An 18,525-nucleotide genomic window follows, 5' to 3' on the forward strand; every position below is an offset into this window, starting at 1 on the left:
AAATCTGCTCTCCAGATAAAAGTAGACATCAGTAGGGATGTTAGCTTTTTGTATGTAGCAACACCCTGGCCAATTTTAGCTGTGGAATGCACAGATGGGTACGCAAAATGATGACAACATAATGTCCCCTCCAGTTTATTACAGATCATAAAACGGCAATTAAATAAAATTTGTTATGTGACAACTTGATTTGCTTGTACACTCCAACTGTACTTTAATTCTGTTTTTATGGAATTTGGTACACAGTCTCTGTTTCTATTGTTTTCAAACAAATCAACAACAGCTTACTAAGTTTCAGAAAGTACATCAGAAACTCACAGAGGAAAACAATTATAGAAACACCCCCAAATTTCCATGAGGCAATCCTTTTTCTTTTAGTCTTCTAGATGGGGTATTACCAATTCTTCTAAAAATCGCTGTCATCACAAAGAATAAAATTCCCTCGTTTGGTAAAGTCACTTGTGACCACACAGCAAGAAACAAAGTTCTCCAAATTAAAAAAAAAATACATGAGATATTCAGGATTTTTTCAAAGGCAGCTTCTCCATGCATGGGTTTGACTTCTACTGACTTCAGCAGAAAAGGCAAATAGTAGGACTGCAGTAAGTGACAAACTTTGGGATCTAAAGATGTGAGCAAGAGATTAGTTATCAGCTGTTTCTAGGTTTCATTCTTCCTGGCCATTAACAATTACTAATCAGTGTATGAGCAGCGTTCAAACCCAGTGAAGGTCAGACTGGCCAGCTCTGCAGAACATCAAACTACTGAGTTTGAAATGGCAGCTGATATTGTCTGTGACACACGGATGCAATGAAAATATCTCTAGGTGCAATAATTATGTTGTGTGTTTATTCCTATGACCTCTCCTTACAAAAATTGTACTAGAAAATCATGCAGAAATCTGCTCAGACTGTTATGGTTTTTTCATTCCAGAATCAGATTTTCTCAAGAGAAACAAGGTGCTGATTTGTTCTTCACATTATGAATCTTAAGGATAAAGCCCAAGCAAGCAAAGTATTTTGATGACCGTTTATGTACCCTCTGATTTTAGAATTTCACCACTTTGCTACCATTACCTCATTTAAATAGGGTACAGTCAGAACCTACACATTGTACAAATAACTATTTGAATTGCATATGCTAGTTATCTGTAATCTAATATAATGATTTCATGATAACTCTCTAATTCAAGAGCAGAAAATGTAAGTGCAGAGAATGATACTGCCAAGACACAAGTTGCAAATAAAATCCAGGAGGTCAGTTTGCTAAAAAAGCACAACCTGCCTTGCAAAACAATAAATTCAGCCCTAGGAAACCAGGCGTTTCCTGGTTTTGTTTTTGTTTTTTTCTTCATTAACTTATTCATGTCTTTTTAAAACTAGTATCAAAGGCTTGATAAGTCAATAATTACTTCCATTACTGTAGAGTGATAAATATTTTCCAAGCATTTCTGGTATATCAGGTAAAGATTTATGGATGCTAACATGCTAGTTCCTCAGCGTTTGTTATTTTTGCCATTTACTTCTATATTATATAAAACTTGTTATTTAATTTGGGGTTATCTGGAAAAAAATCCATCTAGAGATGTATGCAAAAATTCCATTATATGCTTCTTATGGTTTTATGAATTTTACTAAGAGGAAAAATAAATTATGATGAGTAACAGATAGAATCATACACTGATATATACAAACTTAGGACAAATGTCTATTTGCTGGAGTAGATTTCAAGTCTCAGACTTACTTGGCAGCAGCATCTTTTCTCAGCTGTTCATGTTTCATCAAAAGATTCTTCCTCTCTTGAAAAGCCTTTCTAACTTTGTATCCTTTGTAGACAGCCTGAATTTTGAAAGCAGCAATGTCCTGTATGGCAGCTATAGACAGAGCCCCGTGTTCTAACATGAACTGAATCACTTCATGGTGTTCACCAAGCAAGGCATAATCCAGTGGAGTATATCTAAAGAAAGAAGAAAACAAAGAACCAAAAGACACAACAATTATAATTGAACGAGAATTCTAACCATAATTGCATTTATTTCATCTTTGTTTCGTAAAAAGGCAACTGATCTTTCAAGGTCCCTTCCAATCCCTAACATTCTGTGAACTTCAAGTATGAAGACAGGTTAAACACTGTTTCCAGTAGGCTGTTTTACTAGTTTTTAATATTATTTTCCTATCGTACTCATCCTACGCACCTTGACTATGTTTAAGGCTTACTTTATCTCTTAATATAAAGGGGGCAGGGCAGACTATATGAAGTGTCAGATCAAACTTCTGCCAGACCCTATCCATAGAACTAACTGTTCAGGCAGGCAAACTTAAAAAGGTGTTATTGAGGTTCTCATGTAGAAATATAACCTTAATAAAAAGCAAGTTAACACATTTTTAATGTTATTTCCATATAAATTTAAGTTCTAGAGATTTACTGTCAAATCTGGCTTCGTTTCTGTAACAATGACTGAGGACGGTGTGACTGACCAGGCAGCAGGATTACACCAGCATCAGTGGATAATATTGGTTTTTTCCAAGGGCCAGTAAGACTTAAGTCTGCTTTCAAACGGAAAGAGGTACTAAAAATATTAAATAGCTTGTCTTTTTAATGGTGTCAAAGATGCCTAAGCCCTTTTAAAAATAATTGCCAAATTTCCCATTGTCAACACAGGGGAAAAAATTTACTCATCTCCCTCACCAACACTGAAACATTAGGCAAAGACATTTAGTGTCTGAAAATTACCAGTCACCAACCATAATCAAGACCATATAATACAAGACTATCAAATAGCAAGTGTCAATGCATGTGACTGGGAAAATTAGGGCTCCTGTTGATGGTAACTTGCTAGGACGCAATGCTGGTGAGCAAAGAAAAACAGACAGAAGGCAGAATTGGACTTGCCACGCAGCAATGATCTGATGGAAGGATTAACAGTATCTGAACTGAGGTGTCTGCGTGAATAAAGACAATGACATAACGTGAAAATCTGTATGTCAAGGTGTGTTGCTGATAGCATTTAAAGAGAGATTTTTGATAACCCAGGAATGGGAACATCAGCAGGGACCTCATTTCAGAAAAACACATTTTTAAAGTATACCTAGTTTTGAATATTTTAATAAATATGTACGAAAGATGCTAACGTAAACTTTATGCTACTAGCATGTATGTACCAAGACAATGCACTATATTATGGATTCCAGCCATGAAGACCCATATTCTTAAACGTGGATTCTCTAACTCCATTAGAGCTACCTTTGAAAGTAAAAAAAAAAATCACTCAGATGAAATCTGAATAGGGCTTCGTACAACTGGACACCACCCATTCAAGGCTGCTCACATATGCTCCTCTCAACCAGCCATTAGTCTGTTGTGTCAGTTCAAAGCCTGTTATAAATTCTTTTCCACTGGGTATCTGGAAAGCAGACAGCTTTTAAATCAAGCTGGCTTCACAGGAAATCACGCAAAGAAGACATCAGCCATCAGCTGTTACATGTAATTTAGCATGAGGTTGGTCAAGCAGCAGCCAGTCTGGCATCACGAGATTATGAAATAAATTTGCAAAGAACAACAAACCTACCACCCTCCAGACTAGCACCTGATCACATATCTGCGTGCAAGTGGGCAGCTTAAAATCTTAGATGCAATCTCAGCTCCATCTTTTCACAAACCTATTTAGTTTTAACCACTACAGCTGAATTTTGAACTGCTATCTCATATTGCACTCCACAAAAGGGAAGAAGGAAAGCGTCTTTCTGTAGATATATTGGAAAAAAAATTACTGTTTGGGGAAATTGTTACTGATTGAAAAATAATTTCATCCAAGTACAGATGAACTGTATGCATGAAGTTATTTTTACTCTCTCTTACAACACTTGATTTTTCCATTTTCCAAACTTCTGATCTCTTAACAACAAAACAAGGTTTTCTACATGTTTATTAAGAGGCAATTGTGCAATCTCTATGTACAATACATATATTTTTTTGAGAATTGCATTTAAAGACTGATTTATCTAGAAATATTGGGGATCTGTTTTGTTCTGCACATGGACTAGTGCTTAAGGGCTGACATTTGGAATACCGCTAGTTATATTTTGAGTAATCCAGGTTTATACATAAGAACATGTACTAATGCCAGAAGGGAAACAAAAATAGATACTAACTGAATGATTATAGTAAAAACACAGCTAAGGTATTTTCCTGACATTTGGGCATCATTAGCGCATTTCTACAAAGTAAGGAAAACAGCAGCCTCCTTTCTGGTAAAATAGTGGGTTTTAATCTTACTTATTAAGAGCAATTTAATTACAACTGTTTCTTTAATTTTCTGTTGAAAATTACTAAAGAGAGAATTGGTACTACTTAATTAGGAACTGGTTATATTTTCATTTCTGTTTCTCAATAAAAAATAAGAACAGAAAAAGAAGAGAGATCTGAGTGGTTTAGAATAGAGAACAAAAGAGAAATGATGGGGGAAGAAAGCAACTGAAAACTGAGATAAGTACAGAAGGCTCAAATTTAGCACTAAAATATGGGGTTTCAAAGTCCCTAAGTTATTTAAAATGTTGAAATATTCAAATTTGTATGGCATACTGATCATAATTTTATTTATAATTATGAGGAGGTCATCTAATGTAAAAAAGGGATTATACATTTCTGCTAATAGTAATTATCTTCATGGTCAGGTGACTAATTCAAACTGCACAACTCAAATCACTTTAAAAAAACTATTATTTATATGTCAATGAAAGACAAAGAAGAGAGATGTGAATGTACTGTCCCTTTATGATTATAGGAGGATTTTTTTTTAATTAGGCCTTTACTTAACCTTACAGTTAACCACCAGGTAATTTGTAATCGCTATTTTAATACACGTTACATCTCTCCCATTTTCTTTCTTCTCACTGTATTCCTACCAAATAGAAAGATTTCAGTCTACTCCAACAGCAGCAGAAATGCCTCATCACCCTTTGTCTACACATATCCAGTGTCAACTTCACATGAATAAAAGAGATATTTAATATATGAAACAAGAATAGAATGAGTAAACACTTTCAGAAATCTCTGGAAGTTCAGGGTTCAAAAATGTAGACAGTTGAAGTTGCAATGTCTTACTTAAAGAAGAGATTTTTCACATTAGAAAAGCTGCTTACACTGAAGCCCAAGTTTACATCCCTCCTTTTAGATACAAGATCACAATTCTCTGGGAACACCTGAACACTTTATGTTGAAATCAGTAGGTAGCACTTCTTTTAAGTTACAAAATAATGCATTCAGATGAGCAATACCTCTCCTCACTGTTCTCCATATGATTAGGGAAAGCATCAAAACCAAGCAGCAACTTTATAGCATCAAGGTAACCGTTGTTGCAGAGCCAGTGCAAAGCAGTTCTTCCCTGTAAACAACAAAAATAAATATTATCCCCAAAGTCTATCACACCACAATAAAAGTCATAAATCGTACTGTAATTCAATGCTTTTCTGCACATGAGGGACAAACTAATTCTTCTAAATGAACTTCCCTGTTAAAACACAAGAATACAGCACTTAAAAATGAAGTAACTTTTAATATTTTTTTTTTAGTTGTTGTTTTTAAGCGAGATTACAACACTAGTGCTTTTTCACCTAAAGTGGCTGAAAAACAGCATTAGGACACTACCTCTAGAGTTTCTCTCTTCGCAGCTACGACCTGGATGAATAGACTGAGTGCACCCTCAGCAACTTTGCTGATGACACCAAACTGGGTGGAAGGGCTCACAGAGCAGAAGGCTCCACTGCCATCCAGCGAGACCTGGACAGGCTGGAGGGCTGGGCAGAGAAGAACCTGAGGAAATTCAACAAGGGCAAGTGAAGGGTCCTGAACCTGGGGAAAAATAACCCCAGGCACCAGCACAGGTCAGGGGTGGACCTGCTGGAAAGCAGCACTGCAGAGAAGGACTTGGGAGTTCTGGTCGACAACAGGTTGCCCATGAGTCAACAATGTGCCCTTGTGGCCAAGAAGGCCAATGGTACCTGGGGTGCATTAAGAAGAGTGTGACCAGCAGGCTGAGGGAAGTTATCCTGCCCCTCTACTCTGCCCTGCTGAGGGCACACCTGGAATACTGTGTCCAGTTCTGGGCTATCCAGTTTAAGAAGGACAAGGAATTACTGGAAGGAGTCCAGCGGTGGGCTACAAAGATGATTAGGGACCTGGAGCACTTTACTTGTGAGGAGAGACTGAGAGAGCTGGGTCTGTTCAGCCTGGAGAAGAGAAGGCTGAGAGGGGATCTCATCAATGTTTATCAATATCTCTAGGGTGAATGTCAAGAGGATGGGACCAGACTCCTTTTAGTGGTGTCCAATGATACGATGAGGGGCAATGGGCACAGACTGAAGCACAGGAGGTTCCATCTGAATATGAGGAGAAACTTCCTCTACATGAGGGTGCCAGAGCACTGGAACAAGCTGCCCAGAGAGGTTGTGGAGCCTCCTTCTCTGGAGACATTAAAAACTCATCTGGACACATCCCTGTATGATCTGGTCTCGGTGAACCTGCTCTAGCAGGTGGCTTGAAATAGATTATCTGCAGAGGTCCCTTCAAACCCTGGCCATTCTGTGATTCAGGCTGTTTTCTAGGCTGCTCCAAAATGCAGCGCAAGACTGAAAAAATTACTACAGAGCTCAAAGTCAGATGAAGTTTGACAAAAGCTTATCAGCACATGCAAACAAGGAAAGATTCCAGCTGTACTTTCAAAATGAGCTTGATTTCAGAATCTAAGCAGAGATCCAATTCTCAAGCTGCACTCTATACCTCTAGCTCATATCTGACCACTTTTGGGACTGGGATCACAGATCCACAAGACAATTACCTCAGGTTCTGTTAATATCAACAGAACACATTTCACTTCCCTTTCAGGTCATGCCTTCTGTTGGTGTCTTGTTTTTCTGAACTCCAAATTTAGGAAATTTAGGAAAGCTGGGTACCACAGAAAAACATCAAGACCATGCCCTCCAATAAATAGCTACAGGAAAAGTTTAACAAATTGGGTGAAATTCTTTTGACTGATGAAGTTCTAATGACTTCTGAGAAATTATGTCATATTACAAAGAAATCTGTTATAGGTTGCACAATTGTTCTGGCTCCTAATTTCACTTACTGCTTGATTACTGGCATGAAAGAATATATGAACTTATCAGCGGGGTATTTTTTCACCTGGAAGACTGATACGTATGTGGATAAGTAATTGAAGTTGTTGTTGTGCAACCTCACTTGCAATATCTTGCTTGCTCTATCTCTATGCTGAAGAAACACATTACAAACTATAAAATTACATTCCCATGTCAGCTGTTAATAAGGAATGATAGGAGCTAAGAAAGCAGATGATTAATATGACTCCTCATGAGATCACACTTTGACAAGGAGAAGTCAAAAGCGATATGGAAAAATATGAATCTTCATGCTGCATATGAAAATGTTACTTTTCACTCAAGATTTCAGAAGTGAAGCCATAGGGAAAATTATGTCAGGATGCATTTCATGATCAACAGCAGCAAAGATGCTTCAATGTCACAGAAAAGAGAATGACCTTGAAGAAAAGGGAAAAGTTTTAACTTACGGTTATTTTGAGGTTAATTAAACAGCCCAGTGAAGAACAACATACCTCTTTATCCTGAATATTTGGATCTGCGTTGTTTTCCAGTAACACTACCATACAGTTAATGTAACCTCCATAAGCAGCACACTGCAGTGGTGTTCTACCCGCGTAATCCTGCACGTTAGGATTGATTTTATTTTCTATCAAGATTTGGCACACGTCAGCATTTCCTCCTAGGGCTGCCCAGTGAAGGGGGGAATGGCCATCTTGGTCCACCAGATCTACTCTTGCTCCTCCTGCAACAACAAATACATTTTTGAACATAGAAAGAAAATACTTTCGAAAGAAAAGATAACAAAGAATAGCTTTCTGTTCAACTAGAACTTATTTGATAAACTGATAAATCAGAGAAATATTTTGGAAAGTGATTTCAACTTGATCACTCAAATCCACATCCTAAATCAAAACGAATTGAGAATGAGATAGTTTCAGTGAGGGTCAGGCTTCTGACTTTTTCACAAGCTTGTCAGTATCCTCTTGGATGCTTTAGAATCTCTAGATTTATCAAATCCCCTTGAAAAACTTAGTCTTTATTTGTTTCAGGCCTATTAATTTTCAGGGAAACTTTTATTTCTTAACAACAAAATCACATTTGAAAATTAGACTGCAGGTGAAATTTCTTTTTAAAACTCTAAAGCAGATAAAATACTAACAGGTGTAAGGAATATTTTTTTAAAAAGCTTTATTTTTTATTTTTTAATTCAAGCATGAGAAGACCATTATGCAGATAATTAATTTCTCTATGTGCTCTTGTCAGATGTAAAAACTCTGTACAAACATAGAACGCTAGAAATATAAAAAAAAATGAACCAACCAGCAACAATGACTCTCTATATCATAAAATATATAATTTAAGATAACTCAGATTCTGATAACCAATCTTCTTGCCTCTACCAAAACTAAATGGCATAGGAGGTGGGATGAAGAGCTTAACAAGAGGTTTAAGTACACCCAGCAGATCATGGAGGGAGTCACGCTTTTCACTAAGAAACGTTGGTTGATGGAAAACTTGCAACTTGTTAACCTGGATACTTCAACTGTCTGTAAATGAAATAATATCTCAAGTAGGAGGGAAACTGCTTGCAGCTACTTAGAACTTTGCTGTGAAGTTACATGATAGAATTTTGCATCTAAGGTACCACTGTTCTTTCACTATATTTCATCCACTTCAGCAGAGTTTTTACAATTATCTAAAGCTGCAAATTTTAAATGTTATTTCTGCCTGCAAATAAAAAACTGCTTATAGAAACTAACCAGAGCAAAATATTGATTTAGGATTTTTGATAGCTACCTTTATTAAAAAATAAAGATTCATTTAAATAGCCAATAAGAAGCCTAGAAATGCTTTTTCACACAAGACAAGAAAGATTAGTTTGGTCTTATATACTGGAGAAAAAAAAGAAAAGAAAGAAAACCAATTTCTTGCTAGGGGAAGAGGTGGTTTGAGAGACTAGAATTTACTTGAAAAGGCCTGAGCAGAAAAGAGCTGTGAAAAGAACTATCCAAATATTGCATATTTCATATATAACTCTTCTAGATATTTTGCACATTCTGATCATCTTTTACATTTGTTAGCGCTGTTTCACAAAGGGAACTTCCAGAGAAACCCAAATTTAGAGAAGACATTTTCTCCCCCACCTCCTGCTCAGCTATGCTGTTTATTCCCCAGTCCGTCAGAAAACAGCACCAGAACTCTGAACCGGTTTGTAGATTCATAACAGCTGACCTTTAATGAGCGTTTGTATCACTTCTTTGTGTCCCATCTCACAGGCTCGGAAAAGTGGGGTGTGCTTCATGACATCCAAAGCATCTACCTGGGCGTTATGTTCCAACAGCAATTTGACAGTGCTGACATGGCCAGAAAGGGCAGCGGCGTGTAACGCTAAAAGAATAAAGCAGAAGGAAAAAACCAAAATCACAATATCATGAGCTTTGGAGGTTCACAATTAGAGAACAGTCAAAATGAAAATAAACTTCAGTCTTTTGGGGGACAACAAAGTGCCTTCAACCATAAGAAACTGATGAATCAAAACAAGGGATTGCTAACAGGAAAGTTTACAGGAAAGTTTAACAAATTGGGTGAAATTCTTTTGACTGATGAAGTTCTACCGACATCTGAGAAATTATGTCATATTACAAAGAAATCTGTTATATGTTGCACAATTGTTCTGGCTCCTAATTTCACTTGGTTGAAATGCCAGTCCAACCAGTTCATGGTTCCTTTTGAAGGACAGGAGAGCTACACATACCAATGGGATTTCAAACCAATGGAGGATACACATATTAGCATTTCCTTACCATTCAATTAACAGAGCAATAAGCAGAAAAATTGTTAGGCCTGAAAAAAGTTTCTTGTACAAACTTGTACAAATAGGAATTTTAACCTTAACTTCACCAAGATTGGCTTATACTGAGGATTTGTGGAAGGTTAGCAGCCTCTGATTAAGAGAACATAACACAATCTACTTCTGCCTCTGTTTTGTGGCATTTTTTAGATCATCCCAATGGAGATGAAACTGTCCATTAGCAGTGAAAGCAAGCTTCGACTATTTCTTCAGTGTTTTCCTGAAAATACCTTTTTTTTTTCCCCTTTCAAATAAGCAAAACTGTCTCAACTAATCCTAACTCCAGATAACCACCCAGCTGTTCTCCCCCATTTTTTTGTTTTCAGAATTGGAGAAATCTTTGCACAAAATGATGTAGCAAGGCCATCGCATCTCGCACAGTAGCTGCATCTCCCCATTTTCTTCAGGAAAAAGACGCTGGAAAGACCAGATACTGCATTTCGTCTCATCCTTACAATTTGCGTAGTTCAGTTGTATGAAAACTGTTGATTCTGCAGGCTCCTACTCTTCCATAGTTTTTTTTGCCCTTTCCTCTTTGAATGTATGCAGACGGAGTCCAAACCAACAAATCACACAGAGATACTTTAGATACTTCAGACCTCAGAGGTAAAGACATGATGTCCCGGAACTGAAGTTTCTCCTGGGCTGACACAATGTCCTGTTGGCACCAGCAGCTGGAGCGGAGGAAAAGGTTGAAATGCCAGTCCAACCAGTTCATGGTTCTTTTTGAAGGACAGGACAGCTACACATAGCAATGGGATTTCAAACCAATGGAAGATACACATATCGGTGATTTCACTTATAATTTTATTTCAAAATGCTTTGGATTATTTCCTATAGTCAGCGAAAGAACTGGATAATCTATGTTCTTATACTGCCTTACATGTAGAATATTTCACAGATGACAAAATCAAAATAATTTAGAATAAAAATACAAAAAAGTGCAATTCATAAATGTCCGTTTAGTAAAATGTATTCATATTTTCCCATGAAATTTGACAAATATTCTTCCTTGGAGAGAATTCAGTGTGTTCAAGCAAACAAAACGTGGGGCTGTGAACAGTACCTGCCTGTCTTGACTTGTTTAATATGCCAACAGGCAGGGTCAGGAACCAGCAGAGCCGTTACACAGAAAGGCACACCACGAAGGGCCAGTGTTAGAAGGAATCAGTTGAGTCACAGCCAGCACATCAAAACAGGCTTTTTGTATCTGCATGCTACTCTTTGCCCCAGTACCAGCTTCACACAGCTTATGAAACAGTAACTCAGCATAACCCATTACACTGGCACTACTAACAGCACAGGTTGTTCTTTCTGTCTGTGAGTCAAATCCAGCTGAAGTGTGTTGTCTTAAAACAGATTGTCGAAATCAGTGCTAGTAATTCGAACTCTGGTACAGACGAATGATGTGCTTCCAACAAGAACTGGGGTCCCAGCCAGCGACAGTACAAGAAGCGCTGCTTTAGTAATTGAAATCATGCCTTTAAGATGACACTGATGTTTAACTGTTGCAGCTACAAAGCACAGGGGAACTCATCACACTCGTGAAAACTATCTGTAAAGAGCAGGATCTGTGGTAGCGAGGCGAGTGGGTGGCTATCAGTAGAAGTGTGACAAGAATGAGATCCCTGTCACTTTGTACGTTTGGATGGGCCTGCTTTTCACGGTCTGACCTCACAGTAAACTCTAGGTTCTGGTTTTTGTACTGCGTTTCTTATGAAACCAAAGGCAGTAAACCACTCCATCAGATGACACATGGGGTGTGTATAACAATACAATAGAAAAAGAGCTGCTGTGTCAGCTTGGCCGCTTCTTCCCCCCTATCACTCATTCTGACGCAGGCATCTTGTTTCGCACTTTGTGCTCAATATTTTCTTGTAAGCCAAATTTTCTGTGATGGAGTCACGGTGACTGAAGAGATTCTTGGGCCAGCTGGTCACAATAGGCCCTTTGTTCCGCCGACAGACAGAGCCCTCTCCATTGTAGGCAGTGACGGCAGCACTATAAAGCTGCCCCTGTAACACTCCTGCGGCGCTGATCTCGGAGAACAGGGAAATTCCTTTCCCTTGGTGTCATTCTCCTACACAATGCGGAGAGGCTGGATGTTCCAGCAGAGCTGAATGGAGAGCTTGCTCTTCTTAAGTGAAGGCAAAAGGCTGAGTTAATGCAACAGTAGAACTGAGCTTAGTGAAGCAGGCACACAAAAGTGAGAAAAACACAACCTTGAACTCTCCTCAGCAACTGTATCCCAGGCAGGGTGGCATGTATGCTGTTTGCTATTAGTGCACAGTTTCCTGTCAGAATGCAATGCTACTTTACCTCACCAAAACTTGGGAATGATTAAGAACTTTTGGGAAAAAAACAACCAACCAAACAACAAAACACAACAGCAACAACAACAAAAAGCAAAACAGAACAACATCACCCCCACCAGATCTGAAATCAGAGAGTGACTGACCGCTGGGTTTCCTTTAAAGTTTACAGCTCACTATAATAAAGCCCATGCTACTGCACATGCTTGTACAATGGTAAAATTTTGATTGCTCGACAGCAAGTGACAAATGCCACAGTTGCCCACTTCATTTCATTGAAGTAAAAGCCCTACAAACAGAAAATCAAGATTAAAAGGTGATTACACATCACTGCTATGAAAGGTTTAAGCCTGGAAGATAATAAACCCAACCATCTGAATTATTCAAGCATGAAATCCACACCTGAGTAGTTTATGAAACACAGTATGTGATTTCTGCCTGCAAAGGAGAAAACCCTTTGCAAAGAGGTTTGCACAGTGACTACAACATTACTGCACCTTACGGTCTGAAACAAATACTGTGAGGTATTTAAAAGGGAACTGTCAAGAAGGTGAGACCGACAAAAGATGAAACAAGACTAAAATGGTAGAGTATGTAGTTTGTAAAGTCATCAAACACGAAGACTGAGATTTTAGTTGTTGCACTATTTCTTAAACTAAAAAATTACAAACTATAATAACCTGGAAAAAAAATATTTTGTGTGTGTGTGTTAATTTGTAAGGAAAGAAAGAGTTTTGATATTTAAATAGAATTTTATGATAACTGTACTTGTCTTTTTGTGTACAGATCTCCCACACAGCCAAAGGAAATAAAAATTTCATTTTTTTAAATATTAAACTAATAGCCATGCATGCCATCTTTCAAATCCTGAACCATGCAACCCTGACATTGCATTTATTTACCCTTTTTATATAGTTCAAAGTATGATCTGAAAGAGAAAAGCTGTTAAACTAATATCCTTTTTTTCTGGGTTGGGATAGATCTGCACTGCAAGTTCCCTAAAGCTAAGCATGCAGCTTAGGCTAGTTTGTGTATCCGTGCAGCCAAAGGATTCCTTTCGTATACTTTAAAAGAAACATATCAAAATTTACATAAACAAACATTGCAATATACAGTCTTGTTTGTTTAAAATAACATAGTTTACAGGAGAAATGACTCTACTGTATTATGTATAGGTGTGTGCTCCGACTATCAGCTCAGCTCTCATTTTACTACTTATTATACATACGTATACATTTTTGCACTTCTAAATTTGTGACCTGGCTGTGACTGGGACAGGGTCGTTCATGACCTCTTCCCACACAGCTTACCCCTGCACCCCCCTGCTACCAAACCCCTCCAATTTATGCCCAATATATTCACATTCTCCTCTTTTTGTATTCAGATGTGATCAGCACACAATGTAGCTCCACTGCTTTTACCTGTCTTTCCAACACTGTTGAATACATATACCCTTCAACACCTGACTCTCTGTCAGAACTGTGATCCTATTTTTGTTGAAAGTACTACACAGGTACAATATTTCTAACATAAATTCTTATAATTTTTCATTAAAGGGGATAAATTCATAGTTGCTATAGGAAATTTTGAACTTCATGACTTACATGCTTTAATTCTGAAACACTGTTGCGTACCTATTTTTTGCTTTGGGCAGATAATGGGATGATAAACTTGGGGGTTATTAAGTTTAACCTCTTGTTTAGATAACAGACATGCAATAGCTCTAACCACAAATACCATGGTTATTTGTAAAGATAGTGTAATAGTGATTTTCATGATAATAATTTAACCACTTCACTGGTTAGTTTGCTCTATATTATTTCAAAGTATTAAATTACTGACAATTTTTTTTAACAGACATTTTCAGGGAGGGTTTTTTTTTATGCAATTATATTTTATTTTAGCCTTCAAAATACAAAATAGCTTTTCCTTTCCCAGGATTACAGATCCAACTAAACAGAAGCACAGCATCACATTTCTTCTTTTTGCTCTGTTTCAAATGAACTGGTCTAATCTGCACAGAAAAGATTTGTTTCTTTCCCACAATAAGGCAAAGAAGCAACGCACACACATAATTAAACTACTGCAGAAATATTTTCAGGATTACACTACACATCCAGGAAAAAAATGAATATAGATTCTAACAGTGTTTTTTATTTGGTGGGAACCACGCTAACTGGAAACATGCAGTGGCTCTTTATTGTAAAGTGTCTTACCTGTGCCAGCGTATTTGTCTGTCATATTGATATCGATGTCCAGTTTTAAAGTCAACATCGTCCTAATGACATCATCGCTGCCTTTGCCAGCTGCCCACATGAAGGATGTTCTTCCCTCGAGATCTGAGTCATCTTTTACAGAGGGATGTTTCAAAAATACTTCAACTGTTTCCTGAAAAGACATGCTATTGAAATTAACATGAAAAGGAATCTGTAACAACAAGAAACTATTGTGTCTCATTTAGCTGTTTATGAAGCAAATCAAAGCTTCATTTTTCCTTTTTATGTTTATAGAGGGTAATAGCTCAACAGGAGCATTGTCTTTTCTGCTGTGCCCTTTTCCTCATCAATTTTCATTGCACGTTCTTAACGATCAGTTTAATGCTGTCGTTTATTTCAAACTTCTTTTTAGTGTCAAACATCATATGTTCATCATAAGGAAGTAAAAGAAACTCCAGTCACTGTGAAGAAAGCAATGAGATTAATATTATCAGCTTATCAAAATATTACTGTAATACTGTGATGCTAAAATAACGTTCCTTCAAAATATTCTCCTGACGGGTTACTAATTACTAAATATCATAAATAAAAAAAAGATTCAGAAAGTTTGAGTCCAGGCTTTCCGCTGTAACTGTTACAGTAAATTCTCTATTTAGACCGAAGTAAAAAGAATTATTTCTTCAAATGCTGTGTTTGTGTTAAGCGAACAAATCCACTTGTTTAACTTGCTGCTGAATTCTTACTAAAGCCACACAGGAAAGGAAGGGAGAGGAAATCACTACTGCAGCGAAAAGAATTAGAGGAAGATTTTTCCCTTTTCTATCTAATGCCTTACAAAGGCTGTGTATTTAACAGCTGGTAAACATCTCCTAAGAGCCACTGATAGGCTGGCCAATAAAAACTGGAAAAGTGGGTTTTGTTACTTTTATATTTTAGTATTAACACTATTTTATCCTTTCCCCAGTGTGACCCCAAAATAGTGCTATCACTGCTCTAGGTGGAATAAGAATTCTGTGGCTATAAGGAATCAAATGCTTATAATCACAAAGGCGTTAAAATTCCTAAGTCCCACTGTTAGCCTGAATTTTTTTTTAACTACTACTTTTTACTTCATCCCTCTAAAGAAACAGGAGATTTCTCACTTATCTCACGTTAATGTGACCAAAGATCCTAACAGCCTAGGGAATTCGGGTCTGTATATGAACTATTAGTTTACTGTAAAAAGGTCCAGGCAGAAGTAACGAGGAATGGAAGAATTAAGCCTTCCACACAAACCAGCGTGTGTCTGTGCGCTCACACTGACCATGGCCACCCCTCACACACCAAGGGCTGCTCATTAGACCGGCAGCCCAGCCCCCTGCCAGCGCTCTGCACTGCTTGAAACCCCGCGCGAAGGCCGGACCTTTTCAATGCCGTGGCACACATGCTACAAACATAAATAAGTCATTTCATTTTTCCGTTATGTTCCTTTCAACCACTCTTCTTTTTTTTCCTAGTGTTTTTAATGCGAAAAAGTGGAAGAAAACATCATAGTGCTATGAGAGTTATCTTCCAAAATGAAGTTGACACAACTTGAAAATGAAATGGAAATAAATGACAACAGGATGGTTAAGAAATCAGAAAATAGAAGTATGAATCAGTTTAATTCTACATGTATTTTGTCATGAGAAATCACATGTATCTTATCTGTATTATAAAAGAAAAAAGGGGAGAAAACAAAATAAAAAACAATAAAGCTGAAAAACAACAGGAAAGGAGAGAAATAAACCTGGATCATTTCACTCTGTGCTACGAAGAAACTCTGAAAAATACTAAATCTTATTTTTGAATATTCAAAAATAAGACAGGGGTCTCCACATTTCATTTACTAGATGAATCTACACAAGTATCTGAAAGGGAAATACATTGTCTTCGATGTTTCTGGAAATTTTTTTTAATTATATATTTAGTCCTGCACTCTGCATACTAAAATCAACACTAACAGAGCATTTGCCTTCACACATGAAGTTCAAAAATTTAAAATGGATGTTTATTTGGACCTTCAGCAGGATACCTAAAACTTCCACATTTCCAGCAACCTATTTGGGTGGTTATATCAGTCAACTTTTCTTCTAGGACTTTTCCTTCTATAATAAATGGGAGTAAGTTAGTCTTAGAGAACAAATTCCTCAGGTAAATTAAGTGCTGGCTAAGTCTCTTTGGTCTTTAAATACCAAAAATAGCACATTAGAGTAAGTAACCCACAGAAAAACAGAGCAAAGAAGAAGATATTGAGATATTTATAATAAACACAAAAGAACAAACTTTCTTCTTGTTTTTTTGGACTAAGAAACACCACATTTTAACTGAGAAATGTACCGTGCCTATCCAAACTTGGGCAGACTGAACAGAACAACAACATGGCCCTCAAACAATAAACGTATAGATGCTACTGCCAAAATAAACGTGGATGTGTATCCACTTGATTGTTTGACTGTGTATATGGAATGTAAAGGTGAGAAATACTCAAGGATTTGTAAGTAGTCAAGGAAAAAAAAAAAGTGGTGCTCAGAAACAACAAGAGTGGTAAAAAAAAAAGAGAAGCTCCAAACATAATGTAGGCAAACAAACAGGGGCTCTCTGTACATCATGAGCTAAGAGAGGCCTGCAGACTTGAATAAGACCCTGATACATCATGTCAGATGGGAAACAGGACGTTCATTGTAAGTCCACGAGATTGCAAATGAATGAATGATTCCATCACCTACTCTTATTTCCACATAAAAACCTAAACAATATCATAGTTTGGCTGGCTGGTGGGATCAAAAGGCAGCAACATGATAAAGATGTTTCAGTACAACTGAATCGAGCCCAGAGATAGCCAGCCAGTAAGGAAAATAACTTTCTAGCGATGTATCACTATAGAAAAAAACCAAACCCAATGATAAAAGCATGTGGAGATAATCACCAGATTGTAAATAAAAACATGCTGTCTTCCCCATGAGTCTGACTCAAACTAGAAAGAAAGGCTTTTACAACATAAATATTTTAGGTGTGTGAGTCAGACCCAAATTGTACATACAATGTACAAAGCATCTGTAAAAAGTCTTTAAAAATTTGTACACTATCCACAGACATATGCTCCAACTAAAGTCTGAATTTAAAAAAAATATCTGTATGGTCTTACTAAGACCAGCTCCAAAAAACCTCACCAAATCCCCAAAACTCGCTCTCACCAAGAAACAGAAGGTGACAGTTGTGGTATTAACATACATTGGCCACTTCCCTCTTTCAGTTGTACTTCTGGATTTGTTAACTTGAATGGTTCTCAAGGGTTTTAAAATTTCACTTACGTTACAATAATTAACCCGTGGGTTGGAAAGACCCAAACTAGTATCCCTGTTAAGAAAATGCTGCAATATTACATTAATGAGCATAAATTATGCTACATAACTACATTAATGAGGCACTAAATAACCTTATTTTGCAAAGGGAGCTTATCAATAATACAACTGAACACAAGTTACATGGGAGGTCTCAGCTTACTATGCATGGCAGAATTCATCTATGAGAGAGAGAACAGCATGAAAAAAGCCTTCTTAAGTTGCAGTGCTTGACGATGACTTCTATAATAACATTTATGACCAGCAACCATTAAACTGCTGAGTTTTATACTTAGCTCTACCATCTCTGATCTTGCTCTGGAAAAAATTTACTTATTCTAATAAAACATAAGAATTAGGCTGTCTGAGAAACCATTTTTTTTTTGTTGTCAGGAATTTAAAAATATTTTTAAAATATTAAAAACTTTAAAAAGCTTCTAAAAATATAGTGGTCATGGCAAATTCTGACAAAAGGTACTCACTCTTCAGCCACACTTTATGAGACAAAGGCTCATTCATAATGGCAAATATTAATAAGTTAATCACTTTCAAAGAGTGGTTTCACTGGTACTGTAGCAGCTACGCAAATGCTCACACAGGTGATCTTACTCTAGATACCTTATATCTGCTTAGATTTTACTATAAGGAGCTTTAAAAAGCGAAAGCTCA

General features: G+C 37.1%; 1 protein-coding gene across 7 annotated transcripts in view; it reads right to left on the minus strand.

The window, feature by feature from the left end:
- Positions 1-18,525, minus strand: part of INVS (inversin) — a 93,257-nt gene that overhangs the window by 20,062 nt on the left and 54,670 nt on the right. For all 7 annotated transcript variants that reach the window (XM_065052948.1, XM_065052952.1, XM_065052953.1 and 4 more), the window contains 5 exons: positions 14,495-14,666; positions 9,348-9,503; positions 7,628-7,857; positions 5,277-5,383; positions 1,744-1,956 (listed from right to left, as the gene is read on the minus strand). In XM_065052948.1, the coding sequence (XP_064909020.1) occupies positions 1,744-1,956; positions 5,277-5,383; positions 7,628-7,857; positions 9,348-9,503; positions 14,495-14,666 (878 nt within the window). The remainder of the gene's footprint in view (positions 1-1,743; positions 1,957-5,276; positions 5,384-7,627; positions 7,858-9,347; positions 9,504-14,494; positions 14,667-18,525) is intronic.

Source organism: Columba livia, chromosome 2 (assembly GCF_036013475.1).
Source record: "Columba livia isolate bColLiv1 breed racing homer chromosome 2, bColLiv1.pat.W.v2, whole genome shotgun sequence".
Lineage (NCBI taxonomy): Eukaryota > Metazoa > Chordata > Aves > Columbiformes > Columbidae > Columba > Columba livia.